We start from the raw sequence: 24,655 nt of genomic DNA on the forward strand, positions 1-24,655 counted from the left end.
GAACAGTACTGAGCCCTTCTAACGTCCAAATTCAAGTAAATGGTAAGCAAGGGTCTTCCGTACACAGCCAAGCAAGGCCACTGCGCAAAGCCAGAAATCTACTTTCTAGCAGTGGTACCCGGAGGTCGCACTGCTGGACACGACGCCTGGCGTCCCCAGCACGAGAACTGCGAACGCCAGGCAGCCATCACCCCGCCCAGGTCTGAGAGGAAGTGACGCACGCGGAGCTGAGGGGCGGGTGCATCTGCGCCGGAAGTGCCTCCGAGACAGTAAATAAGCTCTGAAGAAATCGGGGGAAAAAAAGCAGGGAAGAAGCTGTCTCCATCTTGTCGGCGCGCTCTGGGCCGGCGACGCGGCGGCGATGGGGAGCGTGCTGGGGCTGTGCTCCGTGGCGAGCTGGGTAAGGCGGCGCGGGGGTCGTGGCCGGGTTGATCCGTCCGCCTCCGGCCGTGCGCGGCTCCGCTCCGGGGCCGGAGCCCGAGGGAGGGCGAGGCCAAGCGGACGGGGAGCCGCCCTCGCAGATAGCTTTCCCTGTGGGGTGATCCTCGGCCGGGTGCGGTCCGGCGCCTTCCTCCCTTCACCGCGAGCCCGGCGCTCTCGCGCTACCGCACTGTCATTCCCCGAGGCCTCTTTGTTCTGACTCGCAGCCTCCAGGGAATTGGGCCCCGGTTATCCCGGACGGCCTAACAGCTGGGTGTCGGCGTAGCAGTCTCCTTATCGAGATAGAATACTCTAAATTCTCATACTGTTGGCCCCCCCTTCGGCTTTGGTGGCTTGGATTCTTGTACTTGCAAATTTATGTTCCTAGAAAAGCTGGTCAGGTCTGCGGCACTGATTTATTTATTTATTTTTTTACGTAATACATGGGCGAGCAACCCGCATGTCGATGCTGTGGTAAGGGTAGGTTGCGTTTTCATTAGACAATGGAACCATCTTTAGAATAGTTGCAAGATTTCTTTACCCGGATGGCCCAGACGACCCCATCCCCCAGTAGACAAAAATATTAGCAGTGAAGTTTATAATAAAGAGCTTAATTGCTTTGGGCGAGGTATTTGGATTCAAATATCACTCTGAGTTTGAATATTATGCTTTCTAAGTTTAATCCGCAACAATTTTCTGACTAACCAAATTATTCCATAGCAAATATATTAACCTACGTACTGGCTAATTTGCATGCCTGTAAGTTTAAAAATGCTTTGGTATGGCTTGAATTATAAATGCTTAGTTTTCATCAAAGACCCACAAGCTATCTGAGGATGGATATGAAAACTTGACCTCAGAGATTAAGAGAGCCTAATTGGGTCTGTTGACCCTTTTATACAGAAGGTGACATTTAGTGTAATAAAAATAAGTGAATAAAAGCCTGGAGAGATGATTCAGCTGTTAGCTGTGATTGTTGCTCTTGCTAGATTCTAAATGTTAGTCCCCCGCACCCCCATTTGGCAGTTCATAACTGCCCGTAACTCCAGCTCCAGGGAATCTTGATGCTCTCTTCTGCTTTCTGCTGACATTGGCTCCCATGGTCACACAGACACATGTACACACATAAAAATTAGTTATAAAAACCTCTTCCTTGTTTTTTGATAAGATGTTGCGTTATTTATTTTGTAATACTAGAGTTAGTTTGGTTGTGATGTGGGCACACAGCAGTTCTACTGCGATCATAGAGTTTGAAGAATATGTATTCTCCAATTCTTTTCCTATTTAATTATGAGCACCTTTTTGGTCACAAGTTCGGTGTTTGAGTGTTTTTGTTTGTTTGTTGTGTTTTTTTCCTTCTTTCAGTTTTACAGAAAATTTTGTATATGTTTGTTTTAAATCAAAATAGCTTTGGCAAACACTATGGGATAAGTTACATCACAACTTTTACAACATAGATTTCCATTTTTGTTCAGTGAATGAATGTCTTTGATGAGATTGACACTGCCTTGCCATTATCATTTTATTAGTACCTAGATGCACTAAAAGGTAGCAACAGTATGCAGGATTAGATATGACAGAAGCTAGACGGCCAAGTTTTTCATCATGATTCTCCATCCTGTGACAGATCTGAGGATTCATGATGTGCTATTTGGATCATCCCTTTAGTTCTGCGTGCTTCTTTTAATTATTGAATCCCAGTGTATATCTATAAGTAGATTTTACATTATGCTATACAAATCCATCTTTTCCACATTCCCAAGTTAATGTGCTCACTAACTTGGAAGCTTTGAAAGAGAAAATTTATCCAAATATTCCTATGATTGAAATTGTAAAATTATGTCAAGTGACCCATAATTTAAAAGTTTGTTTTTTGAACAATTTTTTTGCATACTTAGTCAAAATTAGTAACACTTCTTGTTCATAAAATAATTACACAGCATTATTGCTGAACTACAAAAATGTATGAAAGAAAAATTACATGTGAGCATCTCTGAACCTTTCATCCTAGGTCTATAAATACTGCCAGACACTAATTAACATACCTTTCCCCAACATAAGGTCAGCATTGGTGTATTGAATAGAATTGATTTTATTTTAATAACTAGACCTTGTAAACAATCACAATCATTTCTTTATCCTAGATAGGTAATGTTAGTTAAGTAATTTAGAAGAAGGAAGTAGGAATTGCCAATACTGATTTCATACGAACATTCATACGTATTTGTTATTTTTATTTTATAACGTGATTTTTTTTTTCTTTTGGAGACATTCTTGGTTGCTATGAGTCACGGAACAGTTTGGTAGGACTTGTCAGCTTTGAATTTATAATGCAATGATGTGTTTTTGTCATTTGCAGCAGAACACTTACCTGAGGCTGTTGGTGTACCCAGAGAAAACTTGCAGCCTATCTAGATAGGATATTTGGGGAGCAGTGTGTGGTGAAGTGTCACCTTCTGCATATAAAGTATGCTTTTATGTAGTTGGTATGTTGTCAGTTATTTGCTGGTTATCTTTCAAGACCCTTACTTCATTCTTCAGTTTGTCTTTCACTGTGAGTTTTACATCTTTTATTCCTGTCTCCTGTGCTGGTGAAGATCCTAATATAAATGCAAAAACCCATGCTCTGCTTGTTTCAGTTGGTATTCTTTTCTCTTTTATTGGTATTAAATTGACATACCTTTTTTTTTTTTAATCTCTAAAAATTTAATAGGTTTCTTTTAAATTCTCTTTCAGACCCTTACTTTCCACACCCAAGTCTTCCTCTACTATCTGGACTGTATGAAGTGTAGTTAACAGTAATATTAAGCAATAATTGTAAATGTTACCTTCCAGATTGGCTTTTACTAGCTACTTGGTCCTCATGGGTTGTGTTTCTTGCTTGTCTGCATGTCTTCCAGTTCTGTTAGATACCAGGTATAGGTTTGGCCTTGATGAAGGCTGGATATACTTCCATGCGTAAAGACTAGTCTAGTATTAATGGACATAGGTGAATTACTTAAAGATTTTTATGTCTTTGATGCTTGCTTTCTAATAGACAAAATGAGTCCAACCTGTTTTATGCCAAGTAATCCCAGTAGTAGTATTTTTCTACCCAACACCTCCCAGACTAATTCAGATGAGTGTGAGTGTGTCCAACAGACAGAGCTGGGATTCTGCCTAGGAATGCTTTCTGCCTTGCCTTCTCTGAATCCCCATCTGTGTCTCAAGTCAGGTGGACAGCTGGGCTGAGCATTCTCCCAGCTAGAAAGATGGGCACTGGAACTTCAACATGCCCTGCATTTAGGTAGTTATCTCAAGGATTTATTTTCCATCCATAATTTTGTTATCAGCAGTATCTTTTTGTTCCTGGACAGCATGCTTGTTAGGTCTTTTGGTTTTTCCTTTTCTTTTCTTTCATTATCCCTGTGATTCAACTCTCATCCTGATCTGTTATTTTCTCATTTAATTCTGAGCTATCTTCTCTGTGTCATCTTCCCTTCATCTCTCTCCTTCCACTCTTCCTGAATCCCTCCCTCCCTCTCTGGCTTTTGTTTCTAACGTTCAAATGAAGTGCACCGGCAGGATACTTCCTTTTATCAGAGTATTTTTATTTAAAATGTCTTATTTTTTATCTTGTAGTCACAGAATTCTTTTGTACATGTATTTTTGCATAATTGTTATACCATCAGTTTCTGTTCCTGAAGCATAATGTGCAAGCTGCTTTGTGTATGTCTTACCAGTTATATAGGCTATAGAAATTTGTCAACCACAATGCTCTTTCCCTGGAATGTTTGTGATTCTTTTCTCTAGAGATGGAATACCCTGGTCACCTGACTGTGACTGGTAGAGTTCAGTCCAGGATACGGCCAACCCTTGTGAGAATACTTAAACTTTGCCTTTTTGAGATATTCTTTCTTAACGCCTGCACCCTGTACACGTTAGGCTCTCCTGGTCCAGAGGGTACTCATCCCTAGAGTTCATTAGAGAAAGCCAGCCACTTGTTAAATAGTTGTTCACTGAGCCTTTTGTTGTAGTGTTATTGCTGTTAATAAAAAGTTGGAAGAGGAAAAAAATAATACCGATTCACTTTGGTGCTATATTGAATGATACCCTCCCTTCCCAACACCCCACTCCCTCTATTTTCTTGGGTTGAGACTTCACAGAATTTCTTGGCTGTACTCTTCTCTGGGATGCACGGCTGGAGGTGAGCGTATTAACTGTGCTGTTTAGGAATCTTAGCAAAATCTTGGTTGCTGTTGGCTATTTCCGTGTTTTTAAATACTTTTACTTAGTTTAGAGGACAAAGGCTATGTATTGTTTGATTTTGTTCCATCTTTGCCTTTCTGATTTAGAGTGTATAGATAATGTATGCAAACCAAATACTTTTAATCTTTTTGAATTGCCACTGTCTACAACGAATAGTTTCAACAAATGTTGAGCCATTTTAAACTCTGATGATCTGTGATGTTTTTCCCCAGATCCCATGTCTGTGTGGCAGTGCCCCATGTTTGCTGTGCCGGTGCTGCCCTAGTGGAAACAACTCCACTGTGACTAGATTGATCTATGCACTTTTCTTGCTTGTTGGAGTGTGTGTAGCTTGTGTAATGTTAATACCAGGAATGGAAGAACAACTGAATAAGGTCAGTCTTTTGTTTTACTATTGATGGACTAAAATTGTAGAATATACATAACTTTTGGGTACTAAAAGTAGAGCAATATAAAAATATAGCAATATGTGTAACCCCAGTTTTAGTAGGTAATAATTCTTGCAGGAAAGACAAAGAATATGAGGTAGCTTGTTCAGTTTTATGATAGCAGCACAGAATATGTTCCTGGGCAATTTCTTCAATTGTTGGTTTCCCACCAGAACTAGATAGTAGATTCCATTACTAAAGACACTACTTGCTTTAGTCTCGGTACATAAAGAAATCAGGCTGGAAGTGGTCAGGACACTTCCTTTCTGCCAGCAAGCCCTCATCATACCAGTGGGTGCTATACAGGCTGTTGGGAAAGAATTGTAGCCAATAGTGGTACTCAGTTGTTGACTCTGCAAATAACAGTACCAACTAGCCAGGCAAGATATGTCCAAAGGTACAATAGTGACATGCCTGTTAGAGAGACCTACTGCATTGGAAGGAGTATTTAGTAAAAGCCTTTTACTGTAAGCCTCAACTGAGAGTGTTGGGCCTACTGGAGATGCTCATGCTGCTGTCTATTGAATGGACTACCCATCAGATAGCCTTCTCAGTAACTGTTCTTCAAATGTATAGATCAGTGGTATTGTTGTCTTTGGCCAGAGAAGCTTATTTTTTTATGGTGGACACCAGTACCTGTAGAGGCCTAAAAACTGATTAGTATTGAAAATAAGTTGATAGTTGAATGTTCAGTCAGAAATAGGAAATCTGTGTCACTGCTTCAAGGCTCAGAGAACATTGCTTATTTAAGTAGGGACAAAAAAGTATATAGGAGCCAGAGGAAGATGAAGAATGGTGTCAAGTCCTAGCTTTGAGGCATACTTGAGTCCTTGCAAACTCATAGCATCTTTGATGTACACAGGATTGGACCCACTAACATCCAGTGGTGGAAAAAGAGAGGACTCACAGGCTCTCTAGCTCAGGAACTTACATGCAGTTAGTAGTTGCTGGAGGAGGGAAACATTTTCTTCAGCGGTGTAGCTAGTGCTAAGGTGGCTGTGGTCCTGTAAAAAACCCTTCACCTCTCTGGAAGCAACGCTAACAAAATTGTCATTGGGGCAAAGGGGAAAAAAATACATGAAAGTAGAAACAGGACAAATAAGATGACAAGAGATCAGCAGGAGTTGGGAGGGAGACAAGAAAAGATGATCAGAGTGATGATCAGGGTGAATATGATCAGAGTACAGTATATGTATGTACAAAAATGTCACAATGAAAGCCATTAGGTATAACTAATGTATATCAATGAAAAAGTAAAGAAAACTGTACCTTGGTAATGTCACTGTGACAGGAAAGCCGACGTTGTGAGTTTTCATTTTGTTCCTGAAAAGGAGACATTTAAAAATAAGTAAAATTTAAGTGCAGTACCTAAAAATGAAGCAGTAATGACTGGGAAAGGTGTTGAGCAAATTATGCCTCAAGATAACCATGGTGAAGATAGAAGTCAAACACTTAGTGGTATAGAGGCTATTGAAATAATAGGATCAAGAGGGAATAGGGACTAAGCCTCAAGTGGATTTTGTGGACGTCATGACTGACATTCACATACTGGTAGTGCTAGAATCTTAACAGTCCAGTTGCAGTTCTTGGAAACTTGGAGGAAAATGCATGCTTTAAACCCAGACACAGGGCTGGAGAGGTGGTTCAGTGCTTGCTGCTCTTCTTAATGACAAGAACTGTTGGATTCCTTACAGCTGTTTGAACTTCAGTTCCTAGAGATCTGACAGCCCTCTTCAGGGCCCATGGGCACACATCTCCACAGAGACACATAATCAAAAATGAATATTAAAATGTTGCTATAGCACACGCCTGTGTTCATGTAGTTCAGGCTGCCAAACAGTAATATTACAAATGTGGATTAACAGGAGTTTATTTTCTATGTGTTTAGATGTGGGAGATTTGTGACTAAGGTGCCAAAGTTTAGTTCCAGTGAGAATCTTGTTTTGTTTGAAGTCCTGCATTTTCACATTGTAAGGAAAGGAGTAGAAAGCTGTATCATGCCTTTTTATATTAAGGCACAGAGCCTTTTATGAAGGATAAATCTTGATGATCTAGTCATTTTCCCTTCCTAATCTTGTTCTCTTAAGGATTAGAGCTACAAGATAGGAATTTTAGGGTGAGTAAAATGGCTTGTGGCATGGCTAAAAGCAATTGTTACCAAGCTAGATGAACTGAGTTCTTTTCCAGGAACCCACATGGTGGAAAGAGAAAAACAACTAACTCCCCTGAGTTGTCCCTGATCTCCATAAGTGTACTATGGCATATGCACATTCATAAATAAATTTGAAATATGAATTTTGGGTAGATGCTATGGAAGCCACACTATACATCATGAGGAAATAGAAAACACTAATTCAGACAGAGTTAAGTATGTGTTCTGAGATGGAAATTGAAATCCTGGCAGCATATGCTGTAGAAACTGACTCAGGGTTAGCAGTGCTAGAACCTGATCAACAGCTCTAAAGGAAATTAGCAAAGAGGAAGGTCAGCAAACAAACAAGCAATGAGAAAAACCACAAGCAGGCAGGCTGTAGACAGAACTGGAAAAGACTGTGAATGTACTGTTCTGCCCAGTTCACGAACCCCAAGAGACCAGGAATGAACAGACTCCGCTGTAAATACATGATGTTCTTTCTATTGTAAATTACAAGCTGCAGCTTGGCTCCCAAGCGCCCCATGCCCAGGTTAGTTGGGTGATATATAGATTCTGGTCCCTCCCAGCATGCCCAAGGCAGGGGCAATTTCTGCCTGGCAAGCATCTATTGGTCAAAATGCTACATTTTGAATTGATTGGCTAGAGGAAGGTTCCCAGACCATAATGACCTGATGTACCTCCCTAGGGGGATGGGCCAGTTTCCTAGCAACTGTTATCTCTAGTGGGTGGGGAAAGAATGCAGTAAGGCAGTCCTTCCCCTCAGGGCATTACTAGAATTCTCCACCCACATAGTTCAGGCCTTAAGTAATAATAGTTGCTAATTCTTAATCTTTTTGGTCTCTCAGTACCAAGGATAGATGAAGGTAGGGACTTGGGATATAACTAGTACAAAACTAATATCTAGAGCTGAGTATCCTTGGAGTCCTGGGGCTAGGCTTGGGAGAAACAGTTTATTTTTGTACATACTGCCACTTCCCTCACAAAAGTTCCCTTTTTACATTCTGATTTCAATGTGACCTTGTGTCTGTGAGCCTATGTGTATGTTGATGGACAGCAAGCCTCACCCTTGTTGCCTAGCAAAAGGTCTGTACTGCAACTTTCCACCTCCACCCAGTGTTCCTTTCTAAAATGGGTCACTGCTGCTTCTCAAGATTCTAAATTAAAATATGAATATACTGTCAGCTCAAGTTAAGTCAATAATATCCTTATGATCACAAATAGCATTTAAAGGTCCTATACTCAAAATCTGTTTAAAAAGCATTGGCTTGAAAAAGCTACTTTTTTATTCGCTACTATTTTACAAGTGATATTTTATGTAATTCTTTAAGCTTTTGTTCACTTCTTCCCACATAACAAATATATATAATTCAGTATATCACAGTAGAATGCAAGTTTTATAAAATTTAGAATTATGGTACACCGTAAGTGTATATTTTTGTTTTTATGTAACACTCAAATACATATTTAAGAAATTAAATCTGTAGCTCAGAATAATCATCCATCTTATACTTGGCCATTGTTTGTTTATTATGTGTTTATCTGGAAGCTATAACTTTTTTTTGTTTTGTTTTTAATGAGAAAAAGTTTCTCTATGTAGCCCCAGCTGGCTTGGGTCTTAGTGTATACCAAGACCAGGCTGACACTGAAACCATAGAGCTCTGCCTGCTTCTGCCTCCCCAAATGATGTGATTAAATTCCTGGGCCACCATGTCTGGCCCTAACTTCTCCAACCTCCCTGCCCCTTCCCCCATTTTACCTGATTAAAATGCAGCAGGCTTTTGTGTGTGTGTGTGTGTGTGTGTGTGTGTGTGTGTGGTGTGTGTGTGTATTTCTGACCTTTAAAGCAATTACAGTTTACGTGGAACTTTTAGTTCATGAAAAGTACTGATCATAAACCCATTTTGTTTTGTTTTTCTAGATTCCTGGGTTCTGTGAGAATGAGAAGGGTGTTGTTCCTTGTAATATTCTGGTTGGCTACAAAGCTGTGTATCGCTTGTGCTTTGGTTTGGCCATGTTCTATCTTCTCCTCTCTTTACTGATGATCAAAGTGAAAAGCAGCAGTGATCCTAGAGCTGCGGTCCACAATGGGTATGCTTTGGTTACTTGAGAGAAAAGTTGAGATAGACTTTTTCCTCCCAGGGATTTTGAATTTTAGATAAATTACAAAAGAATTATATTTTCCATAAAAAAGTTCTAAAAATGGTTGCTTTTACTAGAGAAACTCTTGCTTTGGATATTAAATAGTAGTGCTGGTCATCTATCAGCATCACCTCTGGTTATGTATTTTAATTTCAAAGGAGGGTGTACATGTGTAATTAAAGGAAGAGTGCTGTTGCCTCTTCTTTTCGGTTTTAGTAAACCAGTCCTATTATATAGAACTCTCAATTTCCTAGATCTACAAGGCAGCCAAAAAGAAACTGTATTGCTAAACTGGTGTTGATCTTCTAGATGATTGTTTTCCACAACTTAGAAAGAAAAAAAGTACAAATTTAGTGAATCTCCTGTAATATTGAGTAGTTCATCTGGTATTTTATTTGAATGTTTTAATTTTATCTGTTTCTTCTTAAGAACTAATTTTTTTAAAAAAAATGTTTTATTGTTTATTTTTTTGATATGTTGTGCCAAAGGCAGAAAATTAAAATGTTGTGCTAGAATAATAAAAAAAATGCTCTATAAGTTTTTCTTTTTTCTATTAGTTATTGGCTGTCTTAAATTACTGTTTTGGATGTAGGCATTTGTCATAACTTAATTAAAGCTATTCATTTGTGAAATGAAATTATACTTTATATATTCACATGTTATCAACTCATACCTTTGAATTGAAGCCAGTATTCTTAAAAGAATTGATGGCACATTCTTCTTAAGATCATCTTTACAATAGCCTATATAATGGTCTTTTTCATCCTCAATATATGCTTAGATCTGTTAACAAAGTTTTTTAAGTGGTTCAGAAAAGATTTACTATTTGAGTTATTTTTTTGGGTGCTTATTAACATTTGTTTCTGTTTTAGATTCTGGTTCTTTAAATTTGCTACAGCAATTGCAATTATTATTGGCGCTTTCTTCATCCCAGAAGGCACTTTTACAACTGGTGAGAATTTTAAAAATATTCTATGGTAATGTTTTGTTTTGTGTAAGAAACCAAAGTAACTTCTATCTAAAGTTGTGACTATTGTTTGGTTGTTTTTTTTTTAATCTGCAGCTGCAAAATCAATTTGCATACAATTTTGTTATCCTTTTTGTATTCATATTATTAAGAAAATAATAAAAGCTAAAGCAGTCATCCCTTTGCTTAAATACACTATTTTTTTCTTTTAGTGTGGTTTTATGTAGGCATGGCAGGTGCCTTTTGTTTCATCCTCATACAACTCGTTTTACTTATTGATTTTGCCCATTCGTGGAATGAATCATGGGTTGAAAAAATGGAAGAAGGGAACTCAAGATGTTGGTATGCAGGTAAGCTTTTATTTCATAGAGTTTCCTCAGTATAGTGAACATTGATAAGAACAGGATAGATTGCAAGGAAATCACTTAGGAATTTTGTATTTTAATTTCTTATAAAGAGGTTTTCAATTTAATTTTCTGAGTGACTATATATTAGCAACTTGTTGAAAGTTTTGTGACTTATAAACCAGGAATTTATCTGGAAACCAGTAAAAGAAACCAAAAGAGCCTTGAATAGCCAAAATGATGCTCAGAGTTCATTTCTTTAAAGCTGTAATTTTGCAGCCAAATTCCCAGTACATTAAAGTACAAAATTTAATGGGAAGACTAGAAACAGAGTTGTGTAATTCATCAGCAACAAGCAGAAAAAACAAAAACTCTGGAACACTATATAAAAATGCAAAGGACGCCTAACACCTAAGGGGATTTCTATGGTAGTATAATTATAATAATGAGCTTGAGTTGACTGGTTACAAAAATCGTAAGATTTATTTAAAAACAAGTACCATACTGATTTTCTAATACTTTTATAAAAATAAGTTGTATTTTATAAATTAACTTTTGTAAATTCAATTGTCTTTCTTTCGCAGCCCTGTTGTCAGCCACAGCTCTGAATTATCTGCTGTCTTTAGTTGCCGTCATCCTATTTTTTGTCTACTATACGCACCCAGCCAGTTGTTCGGAAAATAAGGCATTTATCAGTGTCAACATGCTCCTCTGCATTGGTGCCTCTGTGATGTCTATACTGCCCAAGATCCAAGTATGCACTTCTTAGCACTCATTTTATAAAGCCTTTCCCTTTCTAAGTTTTTATAAATGAGAGTGATGTCAGATATTTATCAGCATTAATATTTTGCTCGTAGGAATCACAACCAAGATCTGGCTTGTTACAGTCTTCAGTAATTACAGTCTACACAATGTATTTGACATGGTCTGCTATGACCAATGAACCAGGTATGTTTTGTTTATAACGAGTCATGCAGTATGGATTTATTAAATTCAAAATTGGTCATTTTTAAGAGATGAAATTAATTCAGCTAGTTGAGGAATAAAGCATGTTAAGAAGCAATTCATCTTTGATGTATTGCTATTTTTTCTTTTCACTTAGTCTTTCGTTCACTACAAAATGATATAGTTCTAAAAATCATATGAAATCATACATTTTCACTATATTTAAGATATTTTCTCTGACTCATTGTAAACTCATTAAAAGTTTTTTTAGTTATTACAAAGACAGGGATCTTAGCATATAGACAATCTTTTCCCCTCACCCCAAAATATGTAATTTTGAAATACCACTGACGATTTGCTTGAGTAGTTATCCTTATGTAGTTTTCATTAGTAAAGTGGAGACTGAAGATTTAGATTTGTTAGAATTAAAAATGAATATATATTGGATACTTTGGTGCAGTGGTTCTCAAACTTCCTAATGCAGGAACCCTTTAATAAGAGTTCCTCATGTTGTGGTAACCCCCCCACCTCCAACTATAAAATTGTGAAGTCTGTTTTGTTAGATAGTAAAGTGATTACAAGAGCTTGCATTGTATTTCTGAATGTACTAATTTTAGTTAGGTTATCTAAGTTTTACTCATTTGTTGATGTAGATACCTTGGCTCTTAGATAAGGTTGGAAAAAGTGATTTTAGTTTTCTATCTTAAAACATACAAATTATGTTTAAGTATTTTGTTAATTTGTACCTTTTTAAACCCTTTTGGAGGTTCCTATTTGTTTTTTGTTACTCTAATATTTAACTTGACCTTAATGTACTTTATAGAAACAAATTGTAATCCAAGTCTACTAAGCATCATTGGCTTCAATACCACACGCCCTATTCCAAAGGATGGGCAGTCTGTTCAGTGGTGGCATCCTCAAGGGATTATAGGCCTGGTTCTTTTCCTGCTGTGTGTGTTTTATTCCAGGTAAGACAGGCTATGAATCTACTTTTACAAGATTTATGTAGATTAAAGAATCATTTGTTAACAAAGAAAACAAAACTTTTCTTTCTGATTTTGTTCATGCAGCATCCGTACCTCCAACAATAGTCAGGTTAATAAACTGACTCTAACGAGTGATGAGTCAACATTAATAGAAGATGGGAATGCCAGAAGTGATGGATCACTAGAAGATGGTGATGATGTTCACCGAGCTGTAGATAATGAAAGGGATGGTGTCACTTACAGTTACTCTTTCTTTCACTTCATGCTTTTCCTGGCCTCACTTTATATCATGATGACCCTTACCAACTGGTACAGGTACTTACATTTTATGGTAACTTCAGATTATTTTGGTGGTGTTTTCCATGACTCTATTGTAAAATGGGTATGTGTATGTGTGTGTGCATGTTTGTGTATATGTATGTGCATGTATACCTGGTGTGTGAAGGTCAGAGATGGAAGTAACGTATTCGAGGCCTTGTACACAATTTTCTCCCACTGTTCTGGAACACTAGATTAGCTAGCCTGAAAATTCTACTGATTTTTTTTTTTTTTTTTTCCCATTTCTACCTCTCTGGTGCTAGAATTACAAGTGAGTGGCACCAGACCTGGCTTTTTAAAAATGTGAATTTTGGGGATCTGACTTGAGTCCTAATGTTTACAAGGCAAGTTCTTTACCTGCTCAGCCATTTCTTGATCTCCAAAGTACATTCTAGTTCTCTGATGTATTTCTGTAGTTAAAGTGAATTCTGAGAGTGTGATAATTGCAGACTTCTTTAAAAATTACACAAACATTATTGTTCCAAATGTTGAAGAACCTTAAATGGAAAACTGTATAAGCATGTTTTAACTGAAATTCATGTTAACAGTTGTTTAACATATTGTTTAGCTTTTATTTAACTGTATTTATTCCTAACATACTATACTGTAGTAACAGCATAGTTTTTAAAAAGATCATTCTTTTTAAACTGTATCATTAAAACATCTGAAAAGTTGGGCCGGAGAGATGGATGACTCTGCTTAAGAGCACTGGCTGCTTTTCCAGAGGACCCAGGTTCTTGCGGTTCCCATAGGGTACCTCACAATTATCCATTTCCAGTGGATCTGATACCTTTGTCTGGACATGGACACTGTATATACAGACATGCATAGAGGCAAAATGATCATATAATGCGTAAAACAAAAAGTTAAAGTTAAAAAAACAGATGTCTGAAATTTCTTGATGCAAATATATTAATATGAGTTGACTTTCAGACACTTTTAATATATTCATTTTTTCCCATCACTATCAGTTTTCCCCTCCTCTTACCCTGGGTCCCCCCCCCCCTCTCCCCTCTGCTCCCTGCTCCCCCATCTCCTTAGAAAAGGGCAGATCTCCCATGAGTATTAGTCAACTATGGTATATCAAGTTGCAGTAAGACTTAGGTACCTCTACTCCTGTTGAGGTTAGATGAGGCAACCCCGTAGGAGAACAGGGTGCTTAAAAGCCAGCAACAGTCATAGTCAGCCCCTAATCCCATTATTAGGAGTCTCACAAGAAGACCATGCTATTAACTATAATTTTTTGTAATCCCCATCAAAATTAATTCATACTTTACTGATAAAAGTAACTGTTTAAACTTTTAGATTTTGTCTCAAATGATTACCAAAAGATTCTAAACAAAGTAGGCATTGACCTATGTGGTTAGACAAGTATGTTTGACGTTAAGTTTTAATTAATTTCTTTAAACAGCATATCATTACTTAATGAACCAGAAAAAGGTGGAGAAAAAATACAGTTTTCTGATATTTTTGAGGCTAGTATTTACTCATTTATTATGAAATATTTTATAAAATTCCTAAATTTGATAGCTTATAATAGTAAATGTTAAAAATTTAGAGCTAACCCAGGCGGTGGTGTCACATGCCTTTAATCCCAGCACTTGGGAGGCAGAAGCAGCCTTATATATAGAGTGAGTTCCAGGACAGCCAAGGCTGCACAGAGAAACTGTCTCAAAAAAACCCCAAAAAGTGTATGTGTGTGTACAAAACTTAGCTAACTTCAGGATATAGTTCCTTCCCCACCTGTCAAAATCTGAGAAGGGGAGGAAGTGGGGTTGAGAAGGGAGTCCATAAACATCCCACCCTTGGACGGAATAGACACATCTTACTGAGTTCCCTTCTGCTTTTATTTAATAGTATGTATGAATTACATACTGTGCCTCAGAACTGTGTGAAAGATCTGCTATAGCATTATGGAAGGCATAGCAACAGGATGAGCTACTCCTCATTGATATCAGACTCCATACAAAGGAAGCTTGAATTAAGGGGCCTACCAGCTTGATGGCTTACTAACACAATCCACCTGTCACTTCTATTTTTCCTCATATTTTAGGTATGAGCCTTCTCGCGAGATGAAGAGTCAGTGGACAGCAGTCTGGGTGAAAATCTCCTCCAGTTGGATTGGCATTGTCCTGTATGTTTGGACACTGGTGGCACCGCTTGTTCTTACAAATCGAGATTTTGACTAAGTGGGACTTCTGGCATGAAAGCCCCATTTTGGTCACTGTTTATTTGACATTAACAGTATTCCCAATTTTTGTAAAGTTGTATGTGCTGTTGTGTAACTTACTATTTTTCTCTTGCATGAATTAGATTTCCTGCCATTTTATCCATGTTCTTGCTAAGTGTACTGATGATATGAATTGCAAAGGGAGAATTTTTAATACAGTGGCAAATTAGGAAAGATGGACATTGATAGGCATATCATCTGCTCTGTACATACGAGAAAAATTTTTGACATTTGGTTTCAAAATTGTGTTAGACCTTATGCTATTTTAGAAACGTTAAGTGTATGGCTGCCTTTTTAAATACTTAATGTGTTGCCTTACAGGGGACTGCAAAGCAAATAGCTGTTTTAAAATTCTAAGTCCTAAGCTAGTTGTCTGAAAGATGCGAGTCACTTTAATTTTGTCAGGATTTTACTTCGGTACAGAATGTTGTTTAGTGGAAAACAGTATAGGATGTGGAGGGGGGCTAAGTAACAAGAGCCTACACAGAAAGTCACTGGTCATGTGTTTTAAAGTGAAGACTCGTGTGATCTAAGATCTTTCTCTGTAGGAAAGAGTGGCCTTCTCCAAAAAATGAACTTTGTTTGGTCTTTATGAACACATAACTATGGATTTCATGGAGATGTAAGCAACTCTGAACATTTAAACAAGCTTTTGAAAAGACTAATCATTGTTAGAAAATTTTGAAATTAAGTTTACAAATCAAAACGGGAAACCCAGTAAGGTTCTGGGTTAGGTACTTCATAGTCCAGTTCTCATTTTAAAATAAAGTCAACTAACTCAAAAGTTAGTTAATGGCAACATTGGGAAACAAAAAGTAGTCTACAAAAAGTAGCCAGCACTCTGACATAACAACTTTTGTATCCAGATCTGTAATTCGCTTTATAAATAATGGTGGGTAATTTGTGCGCTATGTAGTGCTGCTGTCTAGCATGCTTTTTTTGTCCAAACATAAAGACCAGGAGGATAATGAACTTGCAGAATAGACCATTTAAATTACACTACATATCTAGACATGCTTAAAATGTTTGTTTACTGCCATGATATTGACATATTCAACTTGAAAATCAGTAGTCCACTTAATTTAGATAAAAATGCTTAGTTATTTATGTGTGTCTAGTTAAAGCTTTTAAAATATGTATTTGCTTCCTTAAAATATTTATTGTGCAAATGTAATATAACAACTTATCTTCATTTCCCAACCTTATTCTGTGTTAATACTATTTCACAATTTTGAATGGCTGTGTTCTCTTAAATAAATGAATTCAGAGAAAATGTGTAGTGTTAGTTCTTGAGCATTACAAATTTAGGTGGATTTAACTCAATTTTTTTTCCTCTGTGAAAAGAACTTGTCAAATATCCATTTTCTGCCTTGACTTCTGACAAATGAATTATTTTGAAATTACCCTCTTTGTGTTTGTAAATGAATCCTGGAGTTGGTTCTCAAAAATGGTGTTCTTACCCCTAAAGAACCTGCAGGAGGTACAGTTCAGTCTGGAGGACACTGCACACCTGTTTTCCACCAGCCATCTCTTTTTAAAGTTGTGGTCAGTGTTTTTCATATAGCCAACAATAAAATGTCTCAAGATTTCTATTGCTGTGATAAAACATCATGATCATAAGCCACTTGGGGAAGAAAGGTTTATTTCATCTCACAGTTGAAGTCTACCATCCAGGGACTTCAGGGCAGGAGCTGATGCACAGGCCGTGGAGGAATACTGCTCACTGGCTCACTCCCTATGACTTGGTTTGCCTGTTTTATACCATCCCAGAACCGCTGGCCCAGCAGTGGTACCACCTCAATGGACTTTGCCACTCCATTAAGGCCATTTAAGAAAATGACCATCAGGGTTGCCTGTTGGCCAGTACAGTTGGAGCATCTTCTCAACTGAGGCTTTCTATTTGCAAATAGCCCCAGCCTGTTTGAAGTTGGCATAAATACTACCTAGCACAAAACTGTACTGATAGAATAGTCCTATCCATTACCTTTCTATCACTAAATGGAGTAATTGGAGGATTTATAAAAAGGTTTATTTTGGCTCATTAAGTCTGATGGTTCCAGTACACAAGTGTTCTCATTTCTTCGGGGGTACCAAGGAATTATACCAGTGAGAACCATAGCAGAACAAGATTCTGGACTCTTCACCCCTCAAAATGAATGAGGTCACATAATTTTCAAAGATCTGCCCACAAGGTCCCACCTTCTGAAGTTGCCATCACTGCCCATGAGTATCTTGGGAACCACACTGTCAACATGGGACATTTGATACCCAATTATAGGAGCTGCCAAACTAGAGTATTTAGGCAAACAACTGTGTGGTGGGTGTGTGATGGGAAGGGGGTGCCGCAGACAGACAAGACAGAAGGCCAAAGAAGGGCACTGGATTTTCTGCAGCTAGTTAAAAGTGTTTTGTGAACTGCTTGACTAGTACTGAGAACTGAACTCTGATCTATAACCATTCCAACAGCTTGAAACAGCCAAAACTAAAGATGTCTTTTGGTGGGTGAATGACTAAGCATTGGGTACAAATTTAGTAAGGAAATTCTTAAATTCTGGGTCAGTGAAAAAACAATCACAAGATACGGGAGTAGCTTGCCTTTACAAGTTAAAGTTTAACCCGTGGCCACCTTTACGTTTAAAATCATGTACTCTTTCTGCTTACATGCTATATACCAAGCCAGTTTAAGATTAACCTTTAATAAGAACAAGTGTAATCACTGTTTTGGAACCCACTGATGTATCAGTTTCCTATTTTTCCTTTGTGGCTCATTCATCCCTTTAGTCAGAATATCACACACATATATATGTAAGAAGTTGTGGCCAGACCAAAGGCTATTTGCTGGCGACAACTGGGGTGGAAAACAACACTCCTCATTATGTAACAGTTTCCTCTGAGATTAAAATACTGCATCCTTAGCAGGAAGGAAAACAACTCAAAACAGCCCAGTAATTTCCCGAAACTGACCAGATGCACTTGGTAAAAACTAAATTGCCCTCAGACAGAAAGGAGGTCGAGCTCAAAGACCATCAGAGAAGCCCCAGCTGCCTGGGAAGAATCAAAAACCAGCTGAGCTGACTGCAAGAAGTTTCTATCAACTGGGAGTCACATGGAAGAATACTGTAACCTGTTGTATTTGCTGGGCTGTTCAAAGTGTATGGCCTTTACACAGGAGTAAAGATAGGGCTCTTCTGACAAATCAGGCTCAGATTTGGGTAGAGGATGGCACCAAGGCTCACTTTCACTTCTTGTCTAGTTTCACATCTGTCTATACCTTTTTGATGCTTTTCTTTCAGAAAAATTAAATATAACCTGATGACTAGCTGTATTCTCATAGAATTATAAATGTTAAAAGAACTGATATCTTCTGTAAGAAAATTTCTTCATTTAATGTTTGCTGTATCAATAAAAAAACCAAAACTGATGCTCAATAGCAGTTATTAAACCTTGAGTCCTGTTTATCCCAGTAAAAGATATATTTATGGGAAAAATAAAGGTATCTTTTTAACAATTTAACAAAATTTGGACTCTTTCGTATCAGTAAATACTAAAAACAGACTGACCTCAAAAGCTCAGAACGTAACTTATCAGGTGATAAGTCTACAAAGCAAGTATGCAGGAGGTATAGGTGACTCTCCTGTAGGACAACTTCGAAAGCCCAGGCAGTTCCTTTGGTGAATGTATACTTAAAAGCTGTGTACTTCTCTGCATGAAGGCAGTGAAGGAATGTAGACTAGATGATGACAGAAGGAAGGTCAGAAAAGAACAGGAAATGCTAGACTACAATTTTCCTGTCAATTTATTAGAATTCTAATTTACCACTTAGAAGAAAAATTCCAATACCCAAGGAATAGTATGGCCAAAGGAAGTGTTCTCTAAATACTATATAATTGTATATAGTACTTAGGAATTAAATGCACTCCTTCTAGGCCTTTGCCAGAATGTAGACTTCTCCAAGTTTTAAGTTAGCGTGGCATTAAATCCTCTCCAATTCTTGAAAAGGACAAATTCACTTGATTTTCTTACACTGCAAAAAATGTCAGCATTTGGTGGCAATATTCTCATCTTATTTACAGCAATGAGAGGAATTTTTCTCTCAGCTCTTTATTAGAAACATAGAAAGCAAGCCAGTATACTTTTTAAACAAAGAACATTAAAGCACATAAAGATCAGAAGCATCATATTCCTGCCTTACTGCAATGTACAGTAAGCCTCAACCTTTTCAGGTAAAGCACAAAGATTTTGATGTGACTCACAGTGTGATAAAATGGACAACACATACAGTTTAAAGCCTCCTTCCTATGAGAAGGAAAATCATTTCATGTGGGCATCACTGCCAAAGACGACTCAACAAATACTAGTACTCGACATCTGTCATATTTATTTTACTAAATAACATGGTCAAAAGAACACAAACCAGAAAACGTACTTCACTAGTCTACGCGGGCCGGGCTGACTGCAGCCACCTCCACATTCTGTGTCTGCAGAGCTAGAAGCACTCCAGAGTGGCTGATAACTCTTGCACACTTTGCCTTGTCTGTTAGCATGAATATATTTCATGAACATAAAAGAATTTCTCTGAACAGAGAGAGACATGAAATATTACAAGATACAGGCACTTTTTGTTCCCAGTTTTAAAAATAAGCCAAGTGAAAAATCTCTAATAAAAGTAACTGGACCAGAGTTTTCTACTTCAGTTCTAGACATTAAACTCAATTGAAAATAAACACATTTAACTGGGATTAATGGTCATATTTGTGTAAAAAAAAAAAAATCCAAATTACAACTGGAGAAAATGGCCATTTGAATTCAACTTAAGATATGCCAATAATGTGCATTAAAATTTATATACCTAGGCAGCGGAGTAACATCTGAAAGCTTTGCAAGAGTGTGGTTAGTGAGAAAAGCAAAAGGTGCTTTTATTCCACAGTATCTGATTAAACAAAAGGTAATTTACAAAACCAGAGTACCAAATGATACTTTAAAATAAATACTTCATCACTTTGATGAATATATACACAGTGTCCACTTGGGGTCTAACTATCTAGAAGTGGCATCTCAGTATCCAGAGGCGCGGGAGCCAGTTCACATAAATAAAAGAGTGTGGCTTCACTAGCTTCGGCCTCAGTCAGTGGCTCCAGGCGAACAAGTTTACTCTGGGTTGGTTCTGGGTCCAGGCTGCTATCTAGAAGCTCATCAACTTCTATGGGTTTATCTGCAGAGGGTGTAACTTCTGCTGCTGCTGTTGTACTCCCCTGCTCAAGAGCAGAAGCAGCAGGGTTCCCATCAAGGAATGCAAGAAGTGGAAAGGCAGTATACTGGATAAGTTGTTTATCTATAAAGATCAGAAAAAAATTATATAACCAATTAAGAAATTATATGCTTTATGTCACTAAATTTTAGAACATGTAAGACAGGAAAGTTAGACCCTGGCTCAGCAATTTAGCTGTGAAATTCATCTTTTAATGTTAAATAAGTGGAAAAAATTGAAACTACGAGAACCATTACAACACCATTTAGGCTTTGTTTAAACACTAGAAACTTGAGACAGCGTCCTCAGGGGCCACGTGTGCAGTCAGCCTTCACTTGTTTGGATGGCTGTGGAGTGCTGGAGACCGAACCGAGGGCTTTTCGCATGCTGTGCAAGGGTCCGGCCCACTCAGCTGCTGAGCAGGACTAATTCTCCCAGGATTTACTTGAAATTCTATATTGAAATTCTTAGAAGAAAAACCTACAGAAAGACAGACTACTTCCACACTTACCTGGTTTGGACTTAGATTTCCTTCCCTCTTCTGAAACTTGTTGAACAACATTGCTCTTGGTGGTTTCTAATCCCTTATTTTCAGACTGGAAGAAAAATATGTGTGTATGTGTGTGTGTGTATATACATATACGTATATATACACACATACATATACATACTTTTTTGCATTTCATAGTTCTTAAAAGTGTCAAAAATTAAAAACTGATAAAATAACATCAACACATGTGAAATATACTGGAAAGAGAAACGTCAGAAAAGACAAATTACAGAGAAATCTGGAGTCAACCAGACTGGCAAAGTCCTCAAGAATAAAGTACCCAAAGTAGGATGAAAGAAATGGGCATTTCAGTAACAGGACAGTCAGAGCTGTCAAAGAAAAAAGACAGGGATAAATCAAGGACAGACAGCTTCATATGCTGGTGAGGGTAGAACGAATTACAGACTTTAAACAGTTTGATTAAAAATGCATCACATAAGGCTCTCCACATGAGCAGAGGAGCCTGGACAAATAAGTGCACTCAAGTTGCTAAGGATGACATGGTAACATCTCTAAACTATGCTCTTCCACACCTTAGCTGTATTTCTTCTTGTCCTTTCTGTGACTCCTTTGTTTCAACTCAGTTGATTCTTTAGTCACTGTCTTTCTTCCAGTCACCACAGGGGACTTAAATCTACAATGCTGTTGAGCTACAAGAGCATCTCATCAGAGTTCAAACTCTGAGGTGCAGACGGGGCTCAACTGTTCCCTAACACGCTAAGAACCAGCTATCACCAAGTACTACCATATTTCTACATGCTGCTTTACCATGTATGGTACAATAAACATCTGTGTAATTCCTGCACTCCCCTGATAGCTATCATAAAATGAAGCAGTAAAAGTCTCCAAGATTCTGGAAAAACAATGACTCCAGCATGAAAACGAAACCATCCCAAATATTTAAGGAAAAATAGTTCATCATTTAAAAGTCATAATACATAAATGTTAATACATTTTTAAACTCCTTAAAAGAGGTATTTCCCAAGGATGCCACTGCTGATATTTTAAACCTGAGAACCAAAATTATGAATGCATTTTCCCATGTAAGTTCTTATTCATTACCAGTCACCACTCAGTTATAATGTATCTACACTAAGAAAATATCATGATACATGTCATATATTGTCATGAACAAAACGATGAGATAAAATCAATATTTTCAAATTACCGAACTTAGAACTATAATAAAAACATCAACCTTAAATATATTTCATAACATCCAAAAGCAATATGTAATTTTCTGTATTACTGATATTCCTGAAAATTCTAAGTAATTAGTTTCTAGAATAAAGAGGATAATCAAAGAACAATGACTCAGTTTTGGCAATAAACAGTAAAGCATATTCACTAATTTAAAATATAATGTGATTATACTTATTACACTAATAGCACTTAATATAATGGCAAAAATCATACTATAAGCCTAGGCAAATGATGGTGAAATTCAGCTTATGCTTGTTTATTTAAAAGTCTATCAAAACACAACCACATTATTCATATCTACTTAGTCCACAGTTATAGCATTCACAATTGTGACATACAGCTTACAAAACAAAAAATATTTAGGAGGTTTGGCCATTTTCAGATATAGTATGTCATCTGCCAATCATCCAACAATGCACAATGAACTTTCTACTTACAATTTCAGTAAGTTTTGAGGCTCTGAATCAGCCAATATAAACAAAACTTCAAAACTGTGGGAAAACTGGCCAGGCCATCATTTCATACATGACAACAGAAAATCTCTGCTCATCGACTCTATAATCATTCACATTTATTTGAGATGCCTTATTTCTAGATTACAAGGAACAAGACTGTAACTGACTTCATTAGTCCAGAATTTAACTTGTTTTATTTTGTAGCTAATAAAAATTAAGAATTGGACAGTTTGGTATACATATTTAGATACGGGGAGCAAATTAGTCAAGACAATTAAGCTATACAAAAATAACAAAGATATATAAGCATCTGCCAAGACAGATTATTTTTAAGAATCTCCTAGCAATTTGCTAAGTACAACTGGATATTATTTGTTGTAAAAGTTCTTATAGCATAAAAAAAAAGAATAAATATATACATACAGCCCCTACCTAGTAAACCTGACCCTTGTTTTAGTTACTGTTTTTAATGCTAACCAAATGAAGAAACTTAAAGAAAAAATAGGGGCCAGTTATTTTCAACTTAAAAAAATTGAGAAATTTTTACAGAAAGAACAGAAAATACAGAAATTCTATTTTAGTCATTTTTATTTCAAAGAAATGTCTGAACAAGCCAAGGCCGGGTGATTTCCCAGCACTATGAGGCTGATTTCCTACTGAGAATGAATCCCACATGTGCCAGAATTGGGCAGTAAAAAGAATAACCCCATAAGCAAATGCTAATTTTCCGTCTAGTACTTGACTATCTATCTCAAGCACACATATAGGTAAGAATATAAAATGTTTTCTATAATTGAGTGATATACTTTCTATGTATGTTTACTAGGACTTTGTTCATATTTTTATAGTTATGGGTCCTGAGCAACATGAATTAAAACTTACTTTTGTATTATTGATGTAATCTGTGGGATTCATCTGCACAGAACTAGTGAAAAGCTGAAAGACCAAACAAGAAAGATGATAAGTTTAAAAAATATCTAAAAAGATCTGTGTGTTAAAAATTGTTATACAACCATGATGAGTGAAGAGCTGTCACTCCTACACGAGGAAGTTTCCACAGATTAAAACAAGTTTGGAAAAGCAGAAAAGCAGAAAGAAAAGCGAACAAAGGCAAAGCAAGTGGGCCCATGCACTAAGTGGGATTTTAGGTTGTAAGAATTTCTCCAGTGCGGTAAATCATGACATAAACAGTTCCCCAGAACTCTTATCTCCTCATTAATCTCCATTCAATTTTATCTTTTATTTTTCTCACTCTACATGTCTGTACACAGCACCAAAGGCTGAGACGCATGTCTTGACACTAAGCATTCACTGACTACCTACCTACTTAATTAGGTGACACATTCATAGACTCTACTGACAGTGAAAGAGTATCAAGTGGCACCGTCTGACAAAATGACATCCCTACTTCATTTTATTTCCTACATAGCAAAGAAGTTAGCAAATGGTAAGATAGTACCTATGAGCTGTACTCAAAGTCCAGCCAACTGATAAATACAACTTTCAAGTCATAAGTTTCGAAATCCTAGTAAATCTACTACACAGGGATTTATTGGGGCATGAAAGAAATCACTGACACTATGAAAATATGTATTTCTGCTCTCCAGGGGCTTACAACCTAAAAGACAATACTAACATTAAATAGCCAACTTATACTCATACACAATCTAGTCTTACAATAATTAGTAGGGCTTAGAAGCACTAAGGAGTTTGGAGAACAAGAGGAGAGAAAAGCACGAACAGAGGCATACAGATGATGAAACAAAGGGACCTTAATAAAACCAGGTGCTATGTATCATCAGCTCAAAGAGAAAGTCAAGCATTTGGAAGATCGATGAGTACTTTAGGTATAGTAACACTGAGAAGGTAGAGCATGTTCTAGAAATGGTTAAGACGAATCCAAATAACAGAAGTTCTAACTTAAAACAGTTATATACAAAAGTCAATTAAAAATAAAAAGAGAAAAGCCATCATTAGTGGATGAGGCCCTGACCAATAAGGAGTAAGACTCCTAAGAAC

The 24,655-nt window shown here is 37.2% G+C and overlaps 2 protein-coding genes across 3 annotated transcripts in view; one reads left to right on the forward strand and one right to left on the reverse strand.

Annotated features, from left to right (window-relative positions):
• Positions 1 to 239: 239 nt before the first annotated feature.
• Serinc1 (serine incorporator 1) lies at positions 240 to 16,453 on the forward strand. The gene is made up of 10 exons (XM_021657400.2): positions 240 to 400; positions 4,881 to 5,042; positions 9,170 to 9,339; positions 10,263 to 10,342; positions 10,570 to 10,707; positions 11,286 to 11,455; positions 11,559 to 11,649; positions 12,470 to 12,614; positions 12,717 to 12,947; positions 15,004 to 16,453. Exons 1-10 carry the CDS (start codon positions 362 to 364, stop codon positions 15,137 to 15,139), a joined length of 1,362 nt encoding a protein of 453 aa, XP_021513075.1. The 5' UTR covers positions 240 to 361; the 3' UTR covers positions 15,140 to 16,453.
• Positions 16,454 to 19,265: 2,812 nt separating this feature from the next.
• The window catches only part of Hsf2 (heat shock transcription factor 2), a 28,619-nt gene continuing 23,229 nt past the window's right edge, over positions 19,266 to 24,655 (reverse strand). The window contains exons 11-13 of one of the 2 annotated variants that reach the window (XM_021657402.2): positions 23,519 to 23,572; positions 20,940 to 21,024; positions 19,266 to 20,512 (exon numbers count right to left, since the gene is read on the reverse strand). In XM_021657402.2, the coding sequence (XP_021513077.1) occupies positions 20,214 to 20,512; positions 20,940 to 21,024; positions 23,519 to 23,572 (438 nt within the window). In that variant the 3' untranslated portion in view covers positions 19,266 to 20,213. The remainder of the gene's footprint in view (positions 20,513 to 20,939; positions 21,025 to 23,518; positions 23,573 to 24,655) is intronic. The other variant, XM_021657403.2, reaches the window with a different exon arrangement.

Source organism: Meriones unguiculatus, chromosome 20 (assembly GCF_030254825.1).
Source record: "Meriones unguiculatus strain TT.TT164.6M chromosome 20, Bangor_MerUng_6.1, whole genome shotgun sequence".
NCBI lineage: Eukaryota > Metazoa > Chordata > Mammalia > Rodentia > Muridae > Meriones > Meriones unguiculatus.

Excerpts from the sequence above, each read along its gene's own strand:
- Serinc1 (XM_021657400.2), top strand. The coding sequence starts at position 362 with ATGGGGAGCGTGCTGGGGCTGTGCTCCGTGGCGAGCTGG. Across the intron at positions 11,456-11,558 it reads CTATACTGCCCAAGATCCAA|GAATCACAACCAAGATCTGG; the intron begins GTATGCACTTCT and ends TTTTGCTCGTAG. Across the intron at positions 12,615-12,716 it reads CTGTGTGTGTTTTATTCCAG|CATCCGTACCTCCAACAATA; the intron begins GTAAGACAGGCT and ends TTGTTCATGCAG.